At 43.9% G+C, this 12439-nt stretch overlaps 1 protein-coding gene across 5 annotated transcripts in view; it reads right to left on the minus strand.

The window, feature by feature from the left end:
- Positions 1-12439, minus strand: part of tbpl1 (TBP-like 1) — a 100207-nt gene that overhangs the window by 9966 nt on the left and 77802 nt on the right. For all 5 annotated transcript variants that reach the window (XM_072499730.1, XM_072499727.1, XM_072499729.1 and 2 more), the window contains exons 7-8: positions 6052-6155; positions 5663-5757 (exon numbers count right to left, since the gene is read on the minus strand). In XM_072499730.1, the coding sequence (XP_072355831.1) occupies positions 5663-5757; positions 6052-6155 (199 nt within the window). The remainder of the gene's footprint in view (positions 1-5662; positions 5758-6051; positions 6156-12439) is intronic.

Raw genomic sequence — 12439 nt, forward strand, 5'->3', positions numbered from 1 at the left:
ACTGGCGACTGAACCCCTGGCTATGGCACTGTGAGAGTAGAGGAACTGGATGGGGTTGGTGCGGGGTGGGGAGGAGCATAGGGTGTCGCTCTATGCGGACGACTTGCTGTTATCTGTGGCGGACCCGGTGGGGGGAAATGCCGGAGGTAATGAGGATCCTCAGGGAATTCGGGGATTTCTCGGGGTACAAGCTCAACATGGGGAAGAGCGAGTTGTTCGTGGTACACCCAGGGGACCAGGAGAGGGGGATTGGCGAGCTCCCACTAAAAAGGGCAGAGAGGAGCTTCAGGTATTTGGGGGTCCAGGTGGCCAGGAGCTGGGGGGCCCTGCATAGGCTTAATTTCACAAGGCTGGTGGAGCAAATGGAGGAGGAGTTCAAGAGGTGGGACACGTTGCCGCTGTCCTTGGCGGGTAGGGTGCAGTCAGTCAAAATGACGGTGCTCCCAAGGATTTTGTTCCTGTTCCAGTGCCTCCCAGTGTTTATCCCGAAGGAATTTTTTAGGCATGTCAACAGGAGCATAATGGGGTTTGTGTGGGCGCGAGGGACTCGGAGGGTGAGAAGGGTGTTCCTGGAGCGGAGTAGAGAGGGGGGGGCTGGCGCTGCCCAACCTCTGTGGGTACTACTGGGCCGCTAATGCGACGATGGTGCGCAAGTAGGTGATGGAGGGGGAGGGGGCTGCATGGAAGAGGCTGGAGACGGCGCCCTGAGCGGGTACGAGTCTGGGGGCGCTGGTAACGGCCCGCTGCCGCTTCCTCCAAGGACTTCTACCACGAGCTCGGTAGTGGCGGCTGCCCTCAAAATCTGGGGGCAGTGGAGGCGGCACAGGGGGTAAATTGGGGCCTCGGTGTGGACCCCAATATGGGGGAACCACCGGTTCGTCCCAAGGAGGACAGATGGAGGGTTTTCGGGGTGGCACAGGGCAGGGATACGAAGGTTGGGAGACCTGTTTGTGGACGGGAGGTTCGCGAGTCTGGGTGAATTTGAGGAGAAGTATGGGCTTCCCCCGGGGAACACTTACAGGAAGCGTTTGCCAGGCGGCAGGTGGTGGAATTCCCGCAGCTGCTGCCACGCACGGTATAGGACAGGGTGCTCTCGGGGAGGGTGGGCGGGAGTGGGGGCGGGAGTGGGGAAGATCTCGGAAACTTACCAGGTGATGCAGGAGGAGGAGGCGGCCTCGGTGGTGGAGGTGAAAGGTAAGTGGGAGGAGGAGTTGGGAGAGGAGATCGAGGAAGGGACGTGGGCAGATGCCCTAGGGAGGGTGAACTCTTCCTCTTCATGCGCGAGGCTCAGCCTCATACAGTTTAAGGTGCTGCACAGGGCACACGTGACTGGGACAAGGATGAGCAGGTTCTTTGGGGGTGAGGACAGGTGTGTTGGGTGCTCAGGGAGCCCAGCAAATCACACCCATATGTTCTGGGCATGCCCAGCGCTGGAGGAATTTTGGAAGGGCGTAGCGAGGACGGTGTCGAGGGTGGTAGGATCCAGGGTCAAACCGACTGGGGGCTCGCAATATTTGGGATGGCAGAGGAGCCGGGAGTGCAGGAGGTGAAAGAGGCCGGTATTCTGGCCTTTGCGTCCCTGGTAGCCCGGCGGAGGATTCTTCTTCAGTGGAAGGACGCGAGGCCCCCAAACGTGAAATCCTGGATCAACGATATGGCGGGATTTATTAAGTTGGAGAGGGTGAAATGCGCCTTGAGGGTCAGTACAAGGGTTCTTCAGGTGGTGGCAACCGTTCTTCGGCTTCCTGGCAGAACGGTAGACATTGGTCAATGGCAGCAGCAACTCGGGGGGGGGGGGGGTTTACTTTATTTATGTTAATTTACACTGGGGGATCTGAGGGGGTGTATATATTTGGTATGTTGGCTTTGTGTTAAGTCGGGGTGTTAACTTATTATTTATGTACAGGGGGGAGGGGGGGATGGAGGGTTGTTTTTTGACTGTGTTTTGTACTGAACCCTGTTGGGTTCCTTTTTCATTTTGTTATTGATATTCTGTGAAAACCATAATAAAAATTATTTTTTAAAAAACAAACTTTAAATTGGTTAGGAGGAGGTGCGGGTGGAAGAGAGAGGGGATCCAGGAAAGGATAAATTCAAAATAAATGCCGAGGCTGTTAAGCAGAGTAGTGATTTGGCTATAAAGAAACAAAGTGGATCAACGAGGGTATGGAAACAAGGCTTAGCAAAGGTATTATGAGGATTAGAGACTAGAGTAACATCAGGACATAATGGGGTATGTGAAGGCTAGAAACATTTTATTTGATTGTGTGCAACATAGAGGAATTATATAGAAATTAATGAATTTGATCTAAAAGCCATTATGTTTTCTTTATTCTTTCATGGGATGTGGGCATTACTGGCAAGGCCAGCATTTGTTGCCCACCCTAATTCCCTTGAATTGCTCGGCAATTTCAGAAGGTAATTAAGAGTCAACCACATTACGTGGGTCTGGAGCTGCATGTAGGCCAAGCCATGAAAGATTTCCCCCCATGAAGGACATTAGTGAACCAGATGGGCTTTGACAACAATCAGTGATGGTTGTTCATGATTACCATTTCGGAAACTAGCTTTATATTCCAGATTTATCAAATTAATTTAAATCCCGCCAGTTGCCATTACCAGAGCATTAACTTGGGCCTCTGGATTACCAGCCCGGTGACATTACCACTACTCTATCATTTCCCCACATTATGGAGATGTGGTTGCAGAGTGATCAAATTTTGGAATTAAAATATTCCAGGATACCTTTCTTTTTTAGAAAAGGGAGGTATAAATGGAAAAGGGAAAGGAGTTTTCCTGATGATAAAGACGTAGAGAGAAAGGACCTTAGCTTGTATGCATTCCATGAATTCATGCTCCATAGCTGGGAAATCGCAACTTCGAATCAGTTTGAGTGGAGTCAAGAAAAAAAATAAGGGGAAGAAAATAATGGTGGGAGTCGTTGTAATGTCAGTCAGAGTATAAATTGGGAAATTTGAGATACATGTTACAAGGATAATAGAGTAATCATGGAGCACTTTAATCTTCATATAAACTGGGCAAACTAAATTTACAATAATGGTATGGAGCATAAATTCATGGAATGCATTCAAGATTATTTTCTAAACAAGTGTCAGGAACTAACCAAGGAATAGACTATTTTAGATCTAGCATTGTACACAAGGTTAATTAATAACTTTGCAATAAAGAAGCCTCAGGGAAACAGCAATCATTGTCAAAACTTGAATAGCCAGACAATGAAAGGTAACACATTGAAGTCATGTCTTTATGCACTTAGTAGCTTTTATTTGCAGAGATACACATTACATAGTGTACCTCCAACAGCATAACTCTCTTGCTCCTGCATGTGAGCACAGGTTAATACCCCCCACCTGAATGCAATTAACATCCAACTGACATACAATTAACAATCATAATATGAAGAATTTAACATAAAGTGATTTAGTTAACTCCAAAATTAGAGTCTGAATCTGAACAAACTATATGTGCAAGTTGGTTAAGGTGTGATAGGAAATTAGATTAAAAGATATGATGGCAGATAGACCAATGGTAGAAATTTTAAGAATTAATTTATAAGTCACAACATACATCGTCCAACAGAAAATGCTCGAAGCTATTATTAGCTTTGTGTTATCAAGGCACTTGGGAGATCATAATGCAATTGAGGAGAATGACAGGGGAATCATTTTTGACAAATCTATTAAGAGTATTTTGAGGTTGTGATCAACAGGGTGGATAAGGAGGAACCAGTGCATATGGTATATTTGGATCTTCAGAAAGATTTTGACAAGGTGCCCACAACAGCTGCATGGGATTTGAGGTAATATATTCATATAGACGGAGGATTGGCTAATGGGACAGAATAGAAAAAATGGGTCATTTTCAGATTGGTAGGCTGCAGTAAGTTGGGTACTGGTCGGGCGGCACAGTGACCCTGTGGTTAGCACTGTTGCCCAGGTTCGATCCCGGCTCTGGGTTACCGTCCGTGTGGAGTTTGCACATTCTCCTCGTGTCTGCAAGGGTCTCAACCCCACAAAAAGATGCACATGGTAGGTGAATTGGCCACGCTAAATTGCCCCTTAACTAAAAAAAGAAAAAGGTTGCGTACTGGTATGGGCCTCAGACAACGGGCGGGATTCTCCCAGCCCCGCGCCAGGCCGGAGAAACCCCTCACCCGCGCCATGCCGCCGGCATGCGATTCTCCGCGGAGCGATGCGAGATTGAATTGTAATGTGGAGAAATGTAAGGTTATCTACTATAGTAGGAAAATGAAAAAGCAGAACATTTTTAAATGATGTGAGGGGGAAATGTTGGTATTCACAGAGGCCAGGGCACCTTGAATATGAATCACAGCATGTTAACAGGCAGAAAAAGCAAGCAATGAGGAACGCAAATGGTATTGTTATATTTATTACAAAGGAATTAGCTTATAAGAGTAAAGACGTCTTACTGAATGGCAGAACTAGCTTCATGGCCTACCCCTGCTCATGTTCTCATGTTCTAACGCAGTTTTAAAATCTCGACTGCCCACACCGATTTCAACAATGCTCCATACATGCATTAGAATTTGCTCTTAACAGTAAAATTACAAACCCATTATCCAGTACAGTGAAAAAACACTTTAAAACATCAATGCCAGATATGGCCAAGTCAACAAAACTACTAGATGAAATTACAATATGCCAACCAAGCGTCTTATTGCCAACTTAATTAATCCAGTCTACTCTGTGATTCAGATGCTGTTTCAGAATCTGATTTTTAAAATCTTTTCTCTATTCAAAGCCCAGATCATCCTCCTCATTACTGAAGAAATAATTGCAATACTTCACTGAGTATTTGCTATCCACCGGTGTATTTTGTGTTGATGAGAAATTATTAGCACAATAATGATACAAGGTCAAGCAGGTGTTCAATTCAAACTTTTGTTTTCATCCTGCTTTGTTGCAGTGATACTTTTTAAAAAGCTATTTATAAAAATCACTTAAGTAAGCTGCCACGAATAGTAAAGTCTATGCTGATGAATAAGAGCATTTAGTACTCAGAAATGGTAGAAAATTAAATTGAGAGTCATAAAGAGGTCAACAGTAGAACAGAAAAACAGAACACTAAAGGTTTCATTATTAATTATGTAGCTTCTCAGCAACTATATTTTTTTCTCAATGGTATCCAGAACATCTGGTTAACACTGGTTTGGTGATCAATTTCACTGAAGTAGTGAGTTGATTTTATTTAATATAATGTAACTAGCTATTTAGTACCATTCTAATAACAGTTAACAATTTATTTGACAACTGCAAATTGTCATCTTTTTCAAGTTAATATTTTCGGAATATCTCTGACCGGAAGCAGTGAATTTGTTGTGGGAGGGAATAATGAAAATTCTGAAAATGTACATTAAGCATTTTAATGGTACTGCACAATTGGTGGTGAACAGCAGACCAAGAACTGTGCAGATATTGTGGAGAAAATACTTAATGTGAGGAAGAAATTGTGCACAGTGGCATAATGATCTCATGCAATGGAAATTCTTAAAAAGGTAGACACATTTTTACGCACTTAAAATACTTATTTTTTACAAAGCTTATGAAACGTGGAGGAACCTAAAATAAAGAAGATAGTGGCTACAGTAGCTGATTTTAACTTCCGAGGTTTGCAAGCTCACCTGTTATTGTTATACTTCCTGTGGAAAAAATTTGAAGTGTAGCCTTCAATGCTTTAACTCTATAAGACGCTGCAGGATGGAGTTCTGGTTCATAGCTGCAAGAGAAAAACACTTAATTTCAGTGACCACATAAATTAACAACATAAAATCTTCGACATTGTTTTAAAAAAAAAAAAGTAATACGCAAGAGAGAAAGAAGATAAACACTTCAAATTCTGCAAATCTGAAATAAAAACAAATTTTGGAAGTGCATAGGTCCATCAACATCGGAGAAGAATCAAGGTGAGCTTGTATTTGGGGTAGAGATCTTTCATTTCTCTGGTCTTCACTCAGATGCTGATGGACAATGTTGCCACCATATTATTAATCACCAACTTCCGAGTACATACCTTGCAATTGGCCGATTTCTTTTGGTGAATTCTGGTAGCCTAATTTCAAATGGCATAGTGCACACAGCCAGAACATTGACAACTTTATAGCCAGCAAATTTTACCTTCAGAATGAAGAGAGAAGAGTTTTTTAAAAAATGATCTAACGTAGTTCTATTAATATTTAAACATCTGCCTGTATTAAATTTATAGTTGGCAGTGAAAATATTGAAATACAAATACATCTGGAATGTGTGATCAGTTAGACAATAGCTTCCTCTCTTTGGCACCGAGATACTATCCAGCACATGCTGACAACATAAAAGACTCCGCTCTACTGACTGTACTAACCCTATACATGTTTGTGGCAACCTGAAGCTCGCTCTTAGGGGCAGGCAAATGAATAACACAAACCATCTATAATTAACAGCAATTGACACTGAATTGTCAAACCCACAGAGGAACAGATTTTTAAATTTTAAACAAGCAAAATGATAATCTTTTCAGTCACTCAGTATTGTTTGCATTAGAGGTAAATAGATAATTAACTGGAACATCTTTTGCAAATTTTAAGGAATAATGTGGAGAACAGCCAAGGGTAATCCACTTTAAGAAAGTGAAATATTACTTATTTATGGGACTAAGGTTACTTTTGTTCTCTTATTACTTCGGCAGAACACAGTTGGTTGTACCAACTATTTTAGAACGTGGAAATCCTGCCATTTCTACAGAACAGCTTCAGAAAGACCATCTCTCACCACTGCTTGGAGTATGGCTAAGACCATGGTCAAATCTGGTTCAGAAAATGTTCAGTACTGTAATCCTCTTGAATTTCTTGCATACTTTATAATCACACAAAGCTGGTTAAAATGTTGAGTGTGGGAAACCTCTAGGGAGTCTGGTAGCAATCAAGACTTACCACACCATTAAAAATTAACCTCATCAGAGGTCAACAGCACTGAAAAGGTCCTTCAGCCCATCCCATCTGCGCCGGTCAAAAACAACCACCTAACTATTCGAATCCCATTTTCCAGCACTTGGTCTTGTATGCCCTGGCATTGCAAGTGCACATCTAAGTACTTTCTTAAATGTTATGAGGGTCATTGCCTTCAAGACCCTTTCAGGCAGTGAGTTCCACCCTTTTTGGGTGAAAGGTTTTTCCTCACAACCCCTCTAAACCACCTACCCTTTAACTTAAATGTATGACTCCTGGTCATAGATCTCTCTTGGTACAGCTAAAACTCTCCAGCCTGGGCAACATCCTGGTAAATCTACTCTGCACCCTTTATGGTCCATATATGGACTGGTCCATATTTAAGAACTCAGCAACCAACTTAAATGAGTATGCCACCACCGTCACAGACTTCATCAGCAAATGTGTGGATGACTGCGTGGCAAAGAAAGCAGAACGTACGTTCCCCAACCGGAAACCATGGCTCAATCGCGAGATCGACTCCCTACTGAAGGACAGGTCTGAGGCGTTTAAGTCAGATGACCCTGACCTATACAAGAAATCCAGGTATGACCTCCGCAAAGCCATCCAAGATGTCAAGAGAGAATATCAAACCAAGCTAGAGTCACAGACAGACTCTCGGCAGTTGTGGCAAGGCCTAAACAACATAACAAAGCAAAGCCGAGCAGTATCTCCGGCAGCAGCGCACCCCTCCCCGATGAACTCAATGCATTCTATGCTCAGTTCGAGCAGGAAACCAACAATCCACTGTCGAGTGCCCCAGCAGCCCATAACTCACCCATACCCACCATCACAGCTTCCAAAGTCAGATCGGCCTTCCTGAAAGTGAGCCCTCGGAAGGCGACGGGCCCGGACAGGATCCCTGGTCGTGCACTCAAAAGCCTGCGCGGACCAGCTGGCAGATGTGTCCGCGGACATCTTTAGCCTGTCCCTACTCCACTCCGAGGTTCCCACCTGCTTCAAGAAGTCCACCAGCATACTGGTGCCAAAGAAGAACCAGGCAACGTGCCTCAATGACTACCGTTCGGTGGCCCTGCCTTCAGTCATAATGAAGAACTTCGAGAGGTTGGTCATGAAGCGCATCACCTCCATACTCCCAGAACGCCTTGATCCACTGCAATTCGCATACCGCCGCATCAGGTCCACAGCAGACGTCATTTTCCCGGCCCTACACTCATCCCTAGGGCATCTCAACAACAAGGACTCCTACATCAGACTTCTATTTATTGACTACAGCTCCGCCTTCAACACCATAATCCCAGCCAAGTTCATATCTAAAACCTAGGCATTCGCTCCTCACTCTGCAACTAGATCCTCGACTTTCTGACTCACAGATCACAATCAGTAAGAATAAACAACACAATTGTCCTCAATACCGGGGCCCCGCAAGGCTGCGTACTTAGCCCCCTACTCTACTCCCTGTACACACACGACTGCGTGGCAAAACCTGGTTCCATCTACATGTTTGCTGACGATACGACCAATGTGGGTTGGATCTTGAATAACTACGAGTCAGAATACAGGAGGGAGATACAGAACCTATTGGAGTGGTGCAGCGACAACAATCTCTCCCTCAATGCCAGCAAAACTAAAGAGCTGGTCATTGACTTCAGGAAGCAAAGTACTGTACACACCCCTGTCAGCATCAATGGGGCCGAGGTGGAGATTCCTAGGGATACACATCACCAAAATTCTGTCCTGGTCCACCCACGTTGACGCTACCACCAAGAAAGCACAACAGCGCTTATACTTCCTCAGGAAACTAAGGAAATTCAGCATGTACACATTAACTCTTACCAACTTTTATAGATGCACCATAGAAAGCATCCTATCGGCTGCACCACAGCCTGGTATGGCATCTGCTCGGTCCAGGACCGCAAGAAACTTCAGAGAGTCGTGAACACAGCCCAGTCCATTACACGAACCTGCCTCCCATCCATTGACTCCGTCTAAACCTCCCACTGCCTGGGGAAAGCGGGCAGCATAATCAAAGAGCCCTCCCACCTGGCTTACTCACTATTCCAACCATCCATCGGGCAGGAGATATAGAAGTCTGAGAACATGCATGAACAAACTGAAAAACAGCTTCTTCCCCACTGTTACCAGACTCCTAAACGACCCTCTTATGGACAGGACTCAATACCTGTCAATACCTAACACTGTATGCTTCATCTGATTCCGGTGCTTATGTAGTAACATGGTGTACCTTGTGTTGCCCCATTATGTATTTTTTAAATGTCCTTTTCTTTTCATGTACTTAATGATCTGTTGAGCTGCTCGCAGAAAAATACTTTTCACTGTACCTCGATACACGTGACTATAAACAAATCCAACCCAATCCAATGCTATCACATTCCCCCGATAATGTGGATTCAGAACTACGCATAATATTCTAGCTGTGGCCTAACCAACGTCTTATACAGTTCCAGCATAACCTTCCTACTCTTAAACTCTATACCTTGGTTAATAAGGGCAAGTACACCATAAGCCTTCTTAAACAAACACTGTATCTACCTGCTCTGCTGACTTAAGGGACTGATGTACATGCACACCAAGGTCCCTCTGATCTTCGGTGCTTCCCAGGGTCCTGCCTTTTATCAGGTTTTCCGTTGCCTTGTTTGTCCTGCCCAAGTGCATCACCTCACACTTATCCGGATTGTATTCCATTTGCCACTGATAACCCATCTGACAGCCAGTCTATATCCTCCTGTAATCTAAGGCTATCCTCCTCACTATTTACCACGCCACCAATTTTCGTATCATCCGCAAACTTACTGATCAATGCACCTACATTCACAATAATAATCTTTATTATTGTCACAAGTAGGCTTACATTAACACTGCAATGAAGTTACTGTGAAAATCCCCTAGTCGCCACATTCCGGCTTCTGTTCGGGTACATAAGAGGGAGAATCCAGAATGTCCAATTCATCTAACAAGCACGTCTTTCGGGACTTGATGGGAGGAAACTGGAGCACCCGGAGGAAAGCCACGCAGACACAGGGAGAACGTGCAGACTCCGTACAGACAGCGACCCAAGCCGGAAATCGAACCTGGGATCCTGGTGCTGTGAAGCAACAGTGCTAACCACTGTGCTACCATGCCGCCCTAGTCAGGTCCAAATCATTAACATAAACCACAAACAGCAAGGGCCCCAACACTGATCAATGCAGGACTACACTGGACACCAGATACCAGTCAGAAAAACACCATCGACCATCACCCTCTGCTTCCTGCCACTCAGACTATTCTGGATCCAATTTGATAAGTTTCCTTGGATCCCATGGGTTTCTATCTTCGCTATCTGTCTCCCATGTGGGACCTTATCAAAAGCCTTGCTGAAGTCCAAGTCGACTACGTCAAATGCATTTCCCTCACCTACACAGCTGGTCACCTCTTTTGAAAAATCAAGTTAGTCAGACATGACCTCCCTTTAACAAAACCGTGCTGACTGTTCTTGATTAATCCCTGCCTCCCCAAATGCAGATTAACTCTGTCTCTCAGAACTGCTTCCAATAGTTTCCCACCACAGAGGTTAGACTGACTGGCCTGTAGTTTCCTAGTTCATCCCTTCTTGAATAATGGTACCACATTGGCTATCCTCCAGTCCTCTAGTACCTCTCTTGTGGCCAGAGAAGAATTAAAATGTAGTGCCAGCGCCCCTGCTATTTCCTCCCTTGCCTCATGTGTCTATATATTTACTTTGTGAATTTATGTATGTTCTATGTTGTTTTTCTGTATGGAACGATCTATCTGGACTGTACACAGAACAATACTTTTCACTGCACCTTGGTACATATGACAATTAATCAAATCCGAAATCATCTGGCCCTGGAGATTTGTCTAATTTTAAGCCTGCCAGTTCACTCAGAACCTCCTCTCGGTCTATGTTAATCTCTTCAATTTTATCAGAGTCCTTCTCCCCGATTTCTCTCCCCACACCATCCCCCTCACAAGTGATCAATGACAAGTAGTCATTTAGAATCTTACATCCTCCACTGTGGTCCTTGGGCCCTACTTGTTCCCTAGTTATCCTTTTATCCTTAAACGTACCTTGTAAAATAACATAATTGGTAACAAGTGGGTAAGTACCACAATTTCACACCATTCACTATTTGAATGGCATGTTTCTCAATAAGATACTGTTACTGCAAAATTGCGTAGGAGCAGGGTGACTAACAATAATTTCTAGATTTCCCTGCTTAACCACACAGGTGCAGATGCCAGAAATTGTTGTCTCATTTATTCCTCCATAACAGCGAGTGCGGATAGCCGTATTGCTACATCAGTAAATCCAGGCCATTCAACATTTATCACCTTGGTTCAGAATAAATACAAAATTTGATTTGCATCAATTATTAGTTACACACTGTGAATAAGTGCTTACCAATTACATTGTTATTTATATCTCAATCAAAAATCTGACCACACCACTACTTGGCTCTCAGCTTTCGTCTTTATTTTCAATCTATCACCAAGGTCATCTCCAAAGCATCACTCCATTTGCCTTAGCTCTGACCCTCTGTTGACAAAATCCTAATTCATGTCAATAATACCTTCCAAACGACCTCCTCCAAGGTGATCCCAGCTGGCACCTCCACTTCTGTGATCCACAAGTTACAAATAACATACATACTGCGTTCTTTATACTCATTACAGTTCACATCCTCATCACTCTCGCTCATATCAACACCTACTGGCTCCTTGTGTCACATAACTTTCACATTCCTCCAAGTTTTTGGTCCTCCTCATTTCTGCTATCTCCTCTAGCCTTACATTGTCTTATATACTCTGACACTTGCCAAACCTCTCTTTCATCCCATCATCAGCAGATTTCTTCGGTTTTTAAAAGTCCACAATATATTTTGACTCTGTTGTTGCACCCCACCAACCTGTTGCACTTTTTCATTCCTTTAAAGTGTTCTGCAACACTTCCTTTGGTAATTAGCAGGAAATAAAATTGTAAATTGTGGTTCATACTAGCCCTTGCATTATTGCGCATATATTCAATACTTAAGAGGAAGGCAGACTGTTTAACATAGTATCCTCTCTCTCTCTTTAAATCAAAAATAATAGAAACTAATAAAAAATAAATCACTTTGGAATGTTTAATATTTCAATTGATAAAAATATTTTTTGCTGCTATGGTCACCCTCCAAGCTAGGGGGCTAGGTGCCAGAATAGTGACATCATAGGGCTCAAAATTATGGCACCAAAAGAGTGGGATAGGAGGTGTGAAGGGCTGAAATATCAGAAAGGAGGATGGGGCTGGGGTGCCCATTGCCGTCCTGTTGCCACGGTATTTTGCTGCCAACACAGAAGGTGGAGGATATCCCTTCTGCCCAGGGGTTGATTGTGCCACAAGTTTTTTTTTTAATTCAGTCAAAGGATGTGGGCTTCACTGAATAGATCAGCATTTTATTGCCCACCCTCAAT

This window comes from Scyliorhinus torazame, chromosome 4 (genome assembly GCF_047496885.1).
Source record: "Scyliorhinus torazame isolate Kashiwa2021f chromosome 4, sScyTor2.1, whole genome shotgun sequence".
Lineage (NCBI taxonomy): Eukaryota > Metazoa > Chordata > Chondrichthyes > Carcharhiniformes > Scyliorhinidae > Scyliorhinus > Scyliorhinus torazame.